The sequence below is a fragment of the Salmo salar genome, chromosome ssa06, assembly GCF_905237065.1.
Source record: "Salmo salar chromosome ssa06, Ssal_v3.1, whole genome shotgun sequence".
Taxonomy (NCBI): Eukaryota; Metazoa; Chordata; class Actinopteri; order Salmoniformes; family Salmonidae; genus Salmo; species Salmo salar.
This window is the reverse complement of record NC_059447.1, coordinates 9,269,215-9,283,682: the sequence shown is the minus strand read 5'-3', so window position 1 is coordinate 9,283,682 and position 14,468 is coordinate 9,269,215. Positions and strand designations below refer to the sequence as shown.

The 14,468-nt window shown below is 41.8% G+C and overlaps 3 protein-coding genes across 6 annotated transcripts in view; 1 reads left to right on the top strand and 2 right to left on the bottom strand.

The window, feature by feature from the left end:
- LOC106606222 (tubulin-specific chaperone D) overlaps nucleotides 1-2,565 on the bottom strand; it is a 120,368-nt gene extending 117,803 nt beyond the window's left edge. Inside the window, exons 1-5 of one of the 2 annotated variants that reach the window (XR_006770116.1) lie at nucleotides 2,383-2,559; nucleotides 1,876-2,068; nucleotides 1,612-1,662; nucleotides 1,408-1,505; nucleotides 591-692 (exon numbers count right to left, since the gene is read on the bottom strand). Coding sequence is in view for 1 of the 2 variants with exons in the window: in XM_045719709.1 (XP_045575665.1) it covers nucleotides 591-692; nucleotides 1,408-1,505; nucleotides 1,612-1,662; nucleotides 1,876-2,059 (435 nt within the window). In the remaining variant the exon portion in view is untranslated. Of the gene's footprint in view, nucleotides 1-590; nucleotides 693-1,407; nucleotides 1,506-1,611; nucleotides 1,663-1,875; nucleotides 2,069-2,382 lie in introns of both variants that reach the window. The other variant, XM_045719709.1, reaches the window with a different exon arrangement.
- Nucleotides 2,566-3,244: 679 nt separating this feature from the next.
- LOC106601911 (ketosamine-3-kinase) lies at nucleotides 3,245-8,584 on the bottom strand. Its single transcript, XM_014194345.2, has 6 exons — nucleotides 8,192-8,584; nucleotides 7,406-7,557; nucleotides 6,599-6,690; nucleotides 6,169-6,242; nucleotides 5,371-5,493; nucleotides 3,245-4,095 (listed from the first exon to the last, which is right to left on the bottom strand). Exons 1-6 carry the CDS (start codon nucleotides 8,582-8,584, stop codon nucleotides 3,754-3,756), a joined length of 1,176 nt encoding a protein of 391 aa, XP_014049820.1. The 3' UTR covers nucleotides 3,245-3,753.
- On the top strand, nucleotides 8,502-14,463 carry LOC106601913 (ADP-ribosylation factor-like protein 16). Of its 3 annotated transcripts, none has more exons than XR_001328105.2 (6): nucleotides 8,502-8,767; nucleotides 9,124-9,182; nucleotides 9,294-9,410; nucleotides 10,738-10,853; nucleotides 12,889-14,168; nucleotides 14,229-14,463. XR_001328105.2 is itself a non-coding variant. In XM_014194346.2 (5 exons), the coding sequence occupies exons 1-5, from the start codon at nucleotides 8,707-8,709 to the stop codon at nucleotides 13,052-13,054; spliced, it is 519 nt and encodes a 172-aa protein (XP_014049821.1). In that variant the 5' UTR covers nucleotides 8,502-8,706; the 3' UTR covers nucleotides 13,055-14,463. The 3 variants fall into 3 exon arrangements, 1 of the variants encoding a protein (XP_014049821.1); XR_001328104.2 differs by having other exon boundaries at nucleotides 12,889-14,198; XM_014194346.2 differs by having other exon boundaries at nucleotides 12,889-14,463.
- Nucleotides 14,464-14,468: the final 5 nt, after the last annotated feature.

The window sequence follows — 14,468 nt, the reverse complement described above, 5'->3', positions numbered from 1 at the left end:
AATCTAGAAAGTAAACAGTTAAATCCCTATAGGCCTAATCTAGAAAGTAAACAGTTAAATCCCTATAGGCCTAATCTAGAAAGTAAACAGTTAAATCCCTATAGGCCTAATCTAGAAAGTAAACAGTTAAATCCCTATAGGCCTAATCTAGAAAGTAAACAGTTAAATCCCTATAGGCCTAATCTAGAAAGTAAACAGTTAAATCCCTATAGGCCTAATCTAGAAAGTAAACAGTTAAATCCCTATAGGCCTAATCTAGAAAGTAAACAGTTAAATCCCTATAGGCCTAATCTAGAAAGTAAACAGTTAAATCCCTATAGGCCTAATCTAGAAAGTAAACAGTTAAATCCCTATAGGCCTAATCTAGAAAGGTAACAACAAGAGGGTAAAAGCAATGGATACTGTGCTTATGAATGTGGAATGTAATGTTTATCAATGTATACTTTATGAAGGTACCCTTCAAGTAAAGGGTTATCCTTCCATTGAGGTCTGTAACATGAGAAATCAGGAGCTCTAACATTAGCTACTGGGCTAGGACGTGATAGACCCACCTTCCACTGACGTCTCGTAATTAAGAAATTCAGGCTCACCTCTGGGTCTTTGGGGTCCTGTCGACACAGGAGGTCCAGGACTGGCTGGACATCAGCCACCTCATGGGGGAAGAGCTGCATGAAGATCTTATACCCTCTCACCTGGCCGAGACAAAAACACCTGAGTTAGAGGAGTCTGGCTTGTCCCAACTGCACAGGCTGAGAAAGCTGAGCTAGCACCACACTTCTAACTGTAGCCTGAGGCCATAGGGTAAGACACCACTGAATCAACACACACATCAGAACGCTGGGCTTCACAAACTGAAATCTTACTATCTGTGTGATGATGTAGATGAACCCATCTGTCTGTAGTTACCTTGGAGATGAATTCATCTGTCTGTAGTTACCTTGGAGATGATGTAGATGAATCCATCTGTCTGTAGTTACCTTGGAGATGATGTAGATGAATCCATCTGTCTGTAGTTACCTTGGAGATGATGTAGATGAATCCATCTGTCTGTAGTTACCTTGGAGATGATGTAGATGAATCCATCTGTCTGTAGTTACCTTGGAGATGATGTAGATGAATCCATCTGTCTGTAGTTACCTTGGAGATGATGTAGATGAATCCATCTGTCTGTAGTTACCTTGGAGATGATGTAGATGAATCCATCTGTCTGTAGTTACCTTGGAGATGATGTAGATGAATCCATCTGTCTGTAGTTACCTTGGAGATGATGTAGATGAATCCATCTGTCTGTAGTTACCTTGGAGATGATGTAGATGAATCCATCTGTCTGTAGTTACCTTGGAGATGATGTAGATGAATCCATCTGTCTGTAGTTACCTTGAGATGAATCCATCTGTCTATAGTTACCTTGGAGATGATGTAGAGGAATTTGAAGCCCAGGTGTACCAGTAGAGGAGGAGACTGTTCACTCCTGATGAGCTCCAACAGTAGGTTCAACATCCACTCTGTGGTCACAGGAAAGAAACACTGTCATTATCATGCTATCCTAACAAGCCCATGTTCCACTAAAGCAGAATAACATGTGCTGTGCTGTGTGTGTTGTGTTGTTACCCAGATGTGGATCCAGAAGATGGGGCTGCTCCTGATAACGGTCCATTATCACTGTAGAAAGAAAACAACTGCTCAACATAAAGTTGACTTTTCTTTCACTGCTTATGATTGTGGTATGTCTAAGTTATGAATGGGTTATCAAGACTGATGTCTGTAGATGGTACACGCATTTAGGCCTACAGCCCACAGACTGTTCCATGCAAGACTGGATCAAGTTGGCCACAACAACAACAACAGACTAAACATGTAGAGTATGAATCTCACCGAGGAACCTCTCTATGGCTGACTCCAGTGTCACGATGTTCTCGTGAACCACTGGTAGGCTGGAGATCAGGGCTCGAATCTCAGTGCTCTCGGTAAAACCTCCCAAGACACTGGCTTTAGCGATCACCTCGGGCTCCCCGCCGCCGCCTCCATCCTCCCCGGAATCCATGTCGGTCTGGGCCATTATACTTGCCTAGATTACCGGTACATTTCATGCACTTGGTTATATGCATGTCTACTATTCAATGTTTAAACACACGTCTACATAGTAGCTAGCAAGTGCAGCTAGCTTGCCTTGAAGTTTTGATAGCTAGATGAGAACCGTGTGACTTCTAGCATAGGCGTGTCAATGATTGGCTTCTATTCATGCTGATACTAGCCAATGATGCTAGCTAACTAGCTAGTACTGTTGGTTGGCAAGTGGCAACAGAAAGCAAACAGAATTTGAGTAATCAGTGAACACACACAGCTCATTCATTTGGTTATCGTAGGCTTATGAATGCATACCTGTACTTGTGAAAATTCTGTCCAGAAAAGGTATTATTATAACTTCAGATAATGATGATCACGCAGTGGCCGAGGTCTGTTATCTGTTGTGAAGTTTGCACGTTGCTACACCCTACAGTACGTTATGCGATTGGGGACAAAAAAGCGTTTCGTTAATGAGGGACGCGCCACACCAAAGAGGTTCACGCATCAGACATATTCAGAGGTGGAAATATTATCTCACCTCATGTATATTATGAAAATAGAAACAAAAATACACTGAGTGTCCAAACGTTAATAACACCTGCTCTTTCCATAACATAGACTGACCAGGTGAATCCAGGTGAAAGCTATGATCCCTTATTGATGTCACCTGTTATATCCACTTCAATCAGCGTAGATGAAGGAGAGGAGACAGGTATATAAAAAAAAACGATTTTTAAGCCTTGAGACAATTGAGGCATGGATTGTGTATGTGTGCCATTCAGAGGGTGAATGGGCAAGACTAAAGATGTAAGTGCCTTTGAACGGGGTATGGTAGTAGGTACAAGGTGTGTCAAGAACTGCATCGCTGCTGGGTTTTTCACGCTCAACAGTTTCTTGTGTGTATCAAGAATGGTCCACCCCCCAAAGGACATCCAACTTGACACAACTGTGGGAATCATTTGAGTCAACATGGGCCAGGATCCCTGTGGAACACATCCGACACCTTGTAGAGTCCATGGCCTGAAGAATTGAGGCTGTTCTGAGGGCAAAAGGGGGGTGCAACTCAATATTAGTAAGGTGTTTGTAATGTTTTGTAAACTCAGTGTATAGTGCCCTTTATTAGGTTATTGTCCTTATTGAGGTATTCAAATCATAGTGTAGTGTATATTGGTCACAATACAGGAAGTAATGTACTTTATTTAGCATTGCATTCTTAGTATTAACACAGCTTTTAACAAAGCTAATTGTTACAACTCAAACAGATCATAACCTTGCTTGCTGCTATGTTTATTTAAGCAAATGGATGTGCAATACCCTATGTTTAGTCTTACACTATAGCATTAAAATCACTTCTGCTTTCAAACAGCAGTGGAATGTTAACTCCAAAAATTAGATTTCTCAAGCATTTCAAGATAAAGAGGGATATGGAATGGGTTTCGTGGAATCCCTCTTCTATACCATAGCATCATAGTTTTCTTGTTTCTTGCTTTTCGTGTTAAAAGGTTTTCAAAATAACTAATATTTTCACCCAAAAATGATTTGTTCCCTTCTGGAATGAAGACTAGGCTGTAGTGTAAGACTTTGTGAGGTCATTCAATCTGGTCAGTGTCATTGGTGTGTCTGTTTTACAGAGCATTATGGGTAGTGTAGTTGTACATCATGCTACTGTACATATATGATCAGTGATCAGTATTTGACCAGATCCTTCATGATCCTCAGTGAGGACCCTCTGTATCCTCCACCAAAGTGATTCCAGTGGTTCAGATAGTGGAAGAGTTGATACAGCTGATTCCTCTTCTCAAACCCCGGGGCCTTGGGGATCTTGTTGTGGTACCCAGAGTAGAAGGAGTCGCTGAACCCTCCGAACATCCCGGCGATGCCCAGCTCGTACTCAGCGTGGCCATAGAAGGAGGCGGGGTCGAAAATGACAGGGCCGTCGGAACACTCTGCTACGTTTCCCCCCCACAGGTCCCCGTGAAGCAGGGCGGGGAACACCTCGATGTCGGTAAATAGCTGAGGGATTTTCAGCTGAGAGGAGAGGAGATATCAGACAGAAGATCAATCCCCCATAAAGTCCTCTCGGAGGCATAGGAGTAAGGGCTTGGTTTAGGATTGGGGATAGTATAGAACCTTATGGAGCTGGTGCTGTAGTCTATGTTATTGTTTTAACAGTTCCCTGTAGTTACCTAGTTATATTGTTACCTGTAGATTGGACCATAGTTACCTGTAGTTACCTAGTTATATTGTTACCTGTAGCTTGGACCATAGTTAGCTGTAGTTACCTAGTTATATTGTTACCTGTAGTTACCTAGTTATATTGTTACCTGTAGCTGGGACCATAGTTCCCTGTAGTTGCCTAGTTATACGGGGCGGCAGGTAGCCTAGTGGTTAGAGCATTGGACTAGTAACCGAAAGGTTGCAAGATCGAATCCCTGACAAGGTAAAAATCTGTCGTTCTGCCCCTGAACAAGGCAGTAGGCCGTCATTGAAAATAAGAATTTGTTCTTAACTGACTTGCCTAGTTAAATAAAGGTAAAAAAATATATATATATAAATTACCCGTAGCTGGGACCATAAGTCCCTGTAGTTACCTAGTTACCTGTATCTTGGACCATTGTTACCTGTGGCTGGGACTATAGTTCCCTGTAGTTACCTAGTTATACCTGTAGCTGGGATCATAGTTCCCTGTAGTTACCTAGTTCTATAGTCACCTGTAGCTGGGACCATAGCGCTCTGTAGTTACCTAGTTATACCTGTAGCTGGGACCATAGTTCCCTGTAGTTACCTAGTTATATAATTACCTGTATCTTGGACCACAGTTCCCTGTAGTTACCTAGTTATATAGTTACCTGTAGCTGGGACCATAGTTCCCTGTAGTTACCTAGTTATATAGTTACCTGTAGCTGGGACCATAGTTCCCTGTAGTTACCTAGTTATATTGTTACCTGTAGCTGGGACCATAGCTCCCTGTAGTTACCTAGTTATACCTGTAGCTGGGACCATAGTTCCCTGTAGTTACCTAGTTATATTGTTACCTGTAGCTGGGACCATAGTTCCCTGTAGTTACCTAGTTATATTGTTACCTGTAGCTTGGACCATAGTTCCCTATAGTTACCTAGTTATACCTGTTGCTGGGACCATAGTCCCCTGTAGTTACCTAGCTATATAGTTACCTGTGGCTGGGACCATAGTTCCCTGTAGTTACCTAGTTATATAGTTACCTGTAGCTGGGACCATAAGTCCCTGTAGTTACCTAGTTATCCCTGTAGCTGGGACCATAGTTCCCTGTAGTTACCTAGTTACCTGTAGCTGGGACCATAGTTCCCTGGCCTCTCTGTCTCCATAAGACTTCTCCACCATGTTGAGTTGGTGCTGTAGTCTGTGCTGAGAGTAGAATGTTACCCAGTCACTCTGCCACTCATTCTCCTGATGAGAGAGAGAGAGACAAAGAGAGGTTAGAAAGTGGAACTCTGATAAATGACATTAAAAATAGGCAGGTTTCTCATCCAGTTGATCTTTAAATCCCATGTTGAAGGCACAGAGACGTTGGTGGTTTAACCAATAAATGACTTGGAGCTGTCACGGCTGTGATAAGGAGCGGACCAAAGCGCAGCGTTTTCGTAGTTCTACATCTTAATTTAATAGTGAAACGTGATGCAATACATAAATACTTAAACTAACCAGAAAACAACAAACCGTGACGCAGAGAAGGAAAAAACACACTACTCAAAATATAATCACCCACAAGGACAAACACCAAGTTAAATATGGCCTCCAATTAGAGGCAACGACAACCAGCTGCTTCTAATTGGAGGTCATGCCAAACAACGACCAACATAGAAATACAAAAACTAGAACTGAACATAGACATACAAAAACAGATAAACACCCCCTGTCACGCCCTGACCACTCTACCATAGAAAATAACAACTTACTATGGTCAGGACGTGACATGAGCTGTATATAGAGTGTGGAACTATCTTTATTTAGATTTATAGCATACAGTTACGAAACCACATATTCCAGTCTCGTATTCACTAGTGGTAAAGGTGGAAATCTAGTGTCTCCCAATATCAGACGATCTGTTGCATAGTAGCTCACCTGAGGGAGGTATCCACAGCATGTGGGAACCTGGAACCCAAACTGGTCAATGACAGGAACATCAGCTCCTTTTCCTGTTTACATTTAAAATGACAGAAACATCAGCTCCTTTTCCTGTGTACATTTAAATGACAGAAACATCAGCTCCTTTTCCTGTGTACATTTAAATGACTGAAACATCAGCTCCTTTTCCTGTGTACATTTAAATGACTGAAACATCAGGTCATTTTCTTGTTTACATTTAAATGGCAGGAACATCAGGTCCTTTTCCTAATTACATTTAAAATGACAGGAACATCAGCTCCTTTTTCCATTTAATAGAGTGAAGGCATGCAGTAGTCTGATGTTGTATATGTGAGAAAGCTAGACTTTTAAACTGTACAAATTGTTTTACCCCAAAATCAATCAATCAATGGACTAGGTGAGTTACCAACAGTCTGCTGATCCTTGTTCTGTCTGTCCCTTTGTCTCTGGTTGTGTAGGTGCAGATCAGCCAGACGCTCTCCCAGCTGCTTAGAGTGCCTGGGGGAATCAATCAGATTATCATTAACACACTCAATCATCACAATAAAGTAAGACATAACAATAATACTTGACTAATGCATACAGAAGAAGAAGAACAGGAAGAAGAAGATGAAGAAGAAGATAAAGAAAGAAGAAGACAATGAAAGAAGAAGATAAGTAAAGAAGAAGATGAAGAAGAAGATAAAGAAGATGAAGAAGATAAAGAAAGAAGAAGATAAAGAAAGAAGAAGAAGATAAGTAAAGAAGATAAAGAAAGAAGAAGAAGATAAGTAAAGAAGATAAAGAAAGAAGAAGAAGATAAGTAAAGAAGATAAAGAAAGAAGAAGATAAAGAAAGAAGAAGAAGATAAGTAAAGAAGAAGATAAAGAAAGAAGAAGATAAAGAAGAAGAAGATAAAGAAGAAGAAGATAAAGAAAGAAGAAGAAGAATATAAAGGAAGAAGAAGATAAAGAAAGAAGAAGAAGATAAATAAAGAAGAAGAAGATAAAGAAAGAAGAAGAAGATAAAGAAAGAAGAAGAAGATAAAGAAAGAAGAAGAAGATAAAGAAAGAAGAAGAAGAATATAAAGGAAGAAGAAGATAAAGAAAGAAGAAGATAAAGAAAGAAGAAGAAGATAAATAAAGAAGAAGAAGAATATAAAGGAAGAAGAAGAACAAGAAGGAAAGAAAGGTCAAAGATGTGTATTATACAGTGTATGAGGAGATTCTCATACCTGCTAAGACCCCTCATGTCAACATGTTCCATGACGAACACAGCCCCTCCTGTATCCAGCTCTATCACCTTGACAGGCTTGGGGACCTTCACTGTGTCTGTCATGACGATGGCTTCCAAGCTAGCCAACTCCCCATCAAACATACGCTTCGCCTGGGGGACGAGGATAAGGCATGTGATGATCATCATGACATTGACCAAGGAATTATACCATACTTTTGTGATGACATGTATTGTACAGAAAAAGTGATGACACCAGTGGAGGCTGCTGGGGGGGAGGACAGCTCATAATAATGGCTGGAATGGAGTGAATGGAATGGTATCAAACGCATGGTATATCTTTTTTTTTCGATGCCATTCCATTAACTCCATTCCGGCCATTATTATGAGCCGTCCTCCCTTCAGCAGCCTCCACTGGATTACACCTACCATGGAAGTAGTCTAGCAGCCTTCAGAGAAGGCAGTTTATGACTTTTCAGAGGTCAGGATTAGGACTGCCCATCACATAAAAACATCCATCTCTGTGCACAACAACAGCGCTCTGATTTGGCCATCACATGACTGGACGGCTCTATTGTGAATCCTAATCCTTTGCTCTCAGAGTGCTGACTACTGTAATTCATTTGATAGTGTGTAGCCAAATAGCCTGCAACAAAATATTGTTTGATATTTCTGACAAATGATCCTTATTAGGCTACTATTTTACAGTGCTAATCTATTTTGAGTGACTTCATATGTCAATGTAAAGGCATGCAGTATGGAATTAGTAATGAAGTAAATGAAGAACCTGACTCTTGTGGTTGATCTTGACAAACACTCTCCCGTGGTCAGTATCAAAGCTCTGTCCCTGGCTGATACAACCTCCTCCAGAATGGCCAGTTGACTTCAGCATGGATGTTCCCAGCTCCTTCTTTAGCTGAGCTTCCATGGCTGTTCTCCAAGATGCTCTCCAAACGCTTGAAGAAGAACCTATTGTTATTGTTTGACTCCCAAACTTCTTTAGGGTTGACTCCCACTCCTGTAGCTGTCTGTTTATGTTTTGACAACTGGGTGGAAGAAGGCGTGGCTTGTTTTCGAAGGAAAGGAAGTGATTCAATGTTTTGGTTCCGGGTCCGTCGGCGATGAAATAACTAATGAAAAATTGGATTTGCAATGATTTGCTTCTTATTTGTGCAAACATAGCAACTAAAGTTGATCATATGAGCGTCGCCATGGTGTCAAAGTAAGCTGGAGAGGCTTGCTTGCTAGCTAACTAGTCTCGACAAGTTTGATACGGATCAAGTCTTTGTTGGTTTTTACGAAATGTGTTTGCTGCTCGGTGCAACCGGTGTTGGAAAAACTCTTCTCTTGAAACGTTTACAGAATATCCTTTCAAATGAACCAGCATTGAGATTGATTTAGCAAGCAAACAAGATAATAAGCGAACGTTTGCTAGCTAGCAATTATGACCATGGATGCGTCTCAATAATCAGTGGCTTCCTTTCCTCGTATCCTCTTCATCCTCTCCTTCATCTGCTTGGAATCTGATGACAGTTTTCCAATACACATCTACTATATTCTTCTTCTCACCTATCCTGTGTTTAATATCAGTGCAAATGAAGAAGATGTAGTAGAGGAGACTATTGAGACGAAGCAGCCCATGTCTCACTCCAATATGTATCTTCAGAGTACATTTCCATGCTGCAGTGTCTATTTAATCACCCTTAACAGACTATTCACAGCTCAGTGTGAGAGATGGCACAACTGATTTAGGGGAACCCCCTGTTACTCTACCTACGGTGAGTCCATTCGGTATTCACCACAGTGATTGTTGTGTCAGTCACCATTTGAGGATGTCTTGAACAGAAAAGGGATATTCTAGGCTACTATTATGTCTCCATCTGTTACAGGTGGGCACCAACCTGACAGACCTGACTCTGAAGAGAAAGAGGGTGACTGTGAGAGAGCTGGGAGGCTGTATGGGTCCTATCTGGCCCAGTTACTATACGGACTGCTCCTCTGTCATCGTGAGTCCAGAACCACATCCATATAGTGGATAAGTCTCCCCGAGTAGCGCAGCTGTCTAAGGCACTGCATCTCAGTGCAAGAGGCGTCACTACAGTCCCTGGTGCGAATCCAGGATGTATCACATCCGGCTGTGATTGGGAGTCCCATAGGGCGGTGCACAATTGGCCCAGCATCGTCTGGGTTTGGCCGGGGTAGGCCGTCATTGTAAATAAGAACTTGTTCTTAACTGACTTACCTAGTTAAATAAATGTTAAATTAAAAAAGTTGAGTTAATATATCTACTCTGAAGAAGAAGAGGGTGACTGTGAGCGAGCTGGGGTGGGTCAATACTCCTCTCTTATTGTACATAGACATTTTATCAATTAAACCTTTACGCATTCAGGTTTGTCCAGCCCTAGTCCAAGATGGCAGCAGCATGAGAACCACGTCATGACTTCTATACAGGTTCCTCTCAATTTGGAAATAATTCCTTGTAAATGTTTAGAATAACCTCAATAATACTGTGTACACATATTCCATCAATGGTGAAGATTAATGCAAAAATAGTCAATATTTCTATATGATCAATAAGCAAAGCTCCTCTGATCACAAATAGAGATCAACCAGAGGTATGAATAGGCTAATATCACTGCAGTACACGGTAGACCATCAGCCCACTAAACTGGGAGATCAACCAGAGGTGTGGATAGGCTAATATCACTGCAGTACACGGTAGACCATCAGCCCAATAAACTGGGAGATCAATCAGAGGTGTGGATAGGCTAATATCACTTCAGTACACGGTAGACCATCAGCCCAATAAACTGGGAGATCAACCAGAGGTATGAATAGGCTAATATCACTGCAGTACACGGTAGACCATCAGCCCAATAAACTGGGAGATCAACCAGAGGTGTGAATAGGCTAATATCACTGCAGTACACGGTAGACCATCAGCCCAATAAACTGGGAGATCAACCAGAGGTGTGGATAGGCTAATATCACTGCAGTACACGGTAGACCATCAGCCCAATAAACTGGGAGATCAACCAGAGGTATGAATAGGCTAATATCACTGCAGTACACGGTAGACCATCAGCCCAATAAACTGGGAGATCAACCAGAGGTATGAATAGGCTAATATCACTGCAGTACACGGTAGACCATCAGCCCAATAAACTGGGAGATCAACCAGAGGTATGAATAGGCTAATATCACTGCAGTACACGGTAGACCATCAGCCCACTAAACTGGGAGATCATCTGTACATTCTGCATAATTTCAGGCTTGTCGACTGCAGGCATGAAATGATTTAAAATCATATCATTATGTTTGTCCTCTATATAGTTCATGGTGGACTCTGCTAACACCACCCAGATGTCGTCGTCCTGTATCCAGCTCCTGTCTGTCCTGTCTGCTGAACCTCTCCACACAGCCTCTGTCCTGGTTATCTTCAACAAGAGGTCCTGTAGTAACACACTACACTACACTACACTACACATTCTCTGGCTAAGATCACAGTGGATTTTTGAGACTAAACATTCAGATAGAAATGTAATGAATAGATGTGACATGATCCCTTATGCTCTACATGACAGACAATCAGGTTTGTTCAGCACAATACAGTTGTATCTGAATGTTTTGCAACATTGCACCTTACTGGACAGACTCCTGGCTACGAACCAGACGTACAGTCATGTCCATAATTATTTGGACATTTAACAAGTTATCATTTTGGCTCTGTACGCCACCACAGTGGATTTGAAAGGAAACAATCTATATGAGCTGAAAGTGGAGACTTTCATCTTTAATTTGAGGGTATTTACCTCCAAATCAGGTAAACGGTGTATTTTAGTACTTTTTATATATGGGGCTCAATTTTAGGGGCTGAAAAGTAATTGGACAACGTAACAATCATCAATTCAATTGTGAGTTTTAATACTTGGTTGCAAATCCTTTGCCGTCAATGACTGCCTGAAGTCTGGAACCCATAGACATCACCAGATGCTGTGTTTCTTCCCTGGTGATGCTCTGCCAGGCCTTAACTGCAGCTGTCTTCAATTCCTGCTCGTTCTTGGGGTGTTTTGCCTTCAGCAAGTGAAATACATTAACAATTTGATTCAGGTCAGGTGATTGAGTTGGCCATTGCAGAACATTCCACTTCTTTGCCTTACAAAATGATTGGGTTGCTTTCGCAGTATGCTTCGGGTCATTGTCCATCTGCACTGTGAAGCGCCGTTCAATGAGTTTTGAAGCGTTTGGCTGAATCTGAGCAGATAATATAGCCCTAAACCCTTCAGAATTCATCCTGCTGCTTTTGTCAGCAGTCACATCATCAATAAATACAAGGGAACCAGTTCCATTAGCAGCCATACATGTCCACACCATAACACTACCTCCACCATGATTCACAGATGAGGTGGTATGCTTCAGATCATGAGCAGTTCCTTCCCTTCTCCATACTCTTCTCTTCCCATCATTCAGGTACAAGATGATCTTTGTCTCATCTGTCCAATGGATGTTGTTCCAGAACTGGACAGGCTTTTTTACATGTTCTTTGGCAAACTCTAATCTGGTCTTCCTGTTTTTGAGGCTTACTAATGGTTTACATCTTGTGGTAAACCCTCTGTACTTACTCTGGTGAAGTCTTCTCTTGATTGTTGACTTTGACACAGATACGCCTACCTCCTGGAGGGTGTTCTTGATCTGGTCAACTGTTGTGAAGGGGTTTTTCTTCACCAGGGAAAGAATTCTTCTGTCATCCACCACAGTTGTTTTCTGTGGTCTTCCGGGCCTTTTGGTGTTCCTGAGCTCACCAGTGTGTTCTTTCTTTTTAAGAATGTACCAAATAGTTGATTTGGCAACACCTAATGTTTTGGCTATCTCTCTGATGGGTTTGTTTGGATTTCTCAGCCTAATGATGGCTTGCTTCACTGGCAGTGACAACTCTTTGGACTTCATATTGAGGGTTATCAGCAACAGATTCCAAATGCCACACTTGAAATCAACTCTAGACATTTTATCTGCTTACTTGTAAATGAACTAATGAGGGAATAACATACACCTGGCCATGGAACAGCTGAGCAGCCAATTGTCCAACTACTTTTTGGTAAACACCCTCAACTTAAAGCTGAACGTCTGCACTTTCAGCTCATATTCATTATTTAATTTCAACTCCAAAATGCTGTGGTAGACAGCTAAAATAATAACTTGGTCAATGTCCAAATATTTACAGACCTGACTGTACCTAATTCCTCCCAATATACTCCCACTTTAAATGATTTTTTCCCCACCGCGTTGCATGACTATCAACAAACCATTTCTCTCCCTCCCTGCACATTTTCTGACTGATTGTCCTCCCACTCTTCCCCTCAGGATCTCCATTGTACCATGAGTCTAGTAGAGATAAACTTTATTTGCCTCCTTTACATAAATTAAACAGTGCCTCTCCCTCGCTTTGCAAATGTCTAACCCTTTCTCCTCCCACCCTTCCTCCAGGGACCTCCCTTGTACCATGAGTCTCGTAGAGATGATGTCATTGTTCAGGATGGATGACATCATCGCCTCTGCCACCCAGCCAATCACGACCCTGGAACTGAGCGCTCGTTCCGGCCAGGGACTCCAGGAGGTGTTGGGCTGGCTGGACTCCACCCTAACTGACTGACAGAGTGATGTCATAGAAGCATCTTCCTTCCAGGAAGCAGTTACTCATTGCTGGTGCTTTCAAGACAACTGGGAACTCTGTAAAGGTCAGAAAGTCGGTGCTGTAGGAGGCCCGAGTTCCCGAGTTGGAATTTCAAGTTGGATGACCGTTCAAAAAAGAAAAATCCCAGTTGTCTTGAACGCACTAAAGTCAGAGATTTCTGAGTTCCCAGTTGCTTTGAACGCAACATAAGTGACGTCATTGTCACTGAACTTGGAATGATGTCACCACCAACTGTAAAGTGAGGGTACTGTATCTCACACGTTACACATGAATCCTGTTGGCAAGAAGATGTCCTCATCCTCATGATCTCAGCACACCAAGAATGATGCGGTCATTCACATCACGTCTTATTGAGGAGGCCTGATATTAATGCTTTTATGGCTGGAATATCATGCCTGTATTTATTGTCAGCACTCTGTATAGATACTGTATCTACCAGCAGTTGTTTTTTAAAGGCTGAGGGAGAACACTGTTATATCATTTGGTTAAAATATTTCCAAACAGGGAAATGCATAATCATGTGTGGAGTAGTGTCCATGATGTAGCCTAACTATGCTGGAGTAGTGTCCTCGATGTAGCCTAACTATGCTGGAGTAGTGTCCTCGATGTAGCCTAACTATGCTGGAGTAGTGTCCTCGATGTAGCCTAACTATGCTGGAGTAGTGTCCTCGATGTAGCCTAACTATACTGGAGTAGTGTTCTCGATGTAGCCTAACTATACTGGAGTAGTGTCCTCGATGTAGCCTAACTATACTGGAGTAGTGTCCTCGATGTAGGCTAACTATACTGGAGTAGTGTTCTCGATGTAGCCTAACTATACTGGAGTAGTGTTCTCGATGTAGCCTAACTATACTGGAGTAGTGTTCTCGATGTAGCCTAACTCTACTGGAGTAGTGTTCTCGATGTAGCCTAACTATACTGGAGTAGTGTCCTTGATGTAGCATAACTATGCTGGATTCATTGATATGGGGAAATGATGGATGACAGTGGAAATACAGTAACTGTCATACAGATGTGTGGAAATACAGTAACTGTCATACAGGTGTGTGGAAATACAGTAACTGTCATACAGGTGTGTGGAAATACAGTAACTGTCATACAGGTGTGTGGAAATACAGTAACTGTCATACAGGTGTTTGGCCTCCGGGGGGCAGACAGACATTGTGTAGAAAAGTCAACCCTTTGAAGAGTGTGCTTCTCTAAGCATTCAATATGTAGAAACATTCCATTATAAAGTGTTTGATATTACAATCTAGCTCAGCCTATATATATAAATAAAACACACAGGTTGAATGGTATCAAAGCAACAAGTTAAGAAATATACTATTGATCAACATGATCATGAAATAAAAGCTGTAAAATATGAATGAAT

What these genes read in the sequence shown, in the direction of transcription:
- LOC106601913 (XM_014194346.2), top strand. Translation starts at nt 8,707, where the DNA reads ATGTGTTTGCTGCTCGGTGCAACCGGTGTTGGAAAAACTCTTCTCTTG. An exon ending in TCTCTTGAAACGTTTACAGA is followed by an intron (nt 8,768 to 9,123) that starts ATATCCTTTCAA and finishes CAGACTATTCAC; the next exon opens with AGCTCAGTGTGAGAGATGGC. An exon ending in CGGACTGCTCCTCTGTCATC is followed by an intron (nt 9,411 to 10,737) that starts GTGAGTCCAGAA and finishes TCCTCTATATAG; the next exon opens with TTCATGGTGGACTCTGCTAA.
- LOC106601911 (XM_014194345.2), bottom strand. Translation starts at nt 8,584, where the DNA reads ATGTTTGCACAAATAAGAAGCAAATCATTGCAAATCCAATTTTTCATT. An exon ending in GACATGAGGGGTCTTAGCAG is followed by an intron (nt 6,691 to 7,405) that starts GTATGAGAATCT and finishes TGATTCCCCCAG; the next exon opens with GCACTCTAAGCAGCTGGGAG. An exon ending in GCTGTGGATACCTCCCTCAG is followed by an intron (nt 5,494 to 6,168) that starts GTGAGCTACTAT and finishes CTCTCTCATCAG; the next exon opens with GAGAATGAGTGGCAGAGTGA.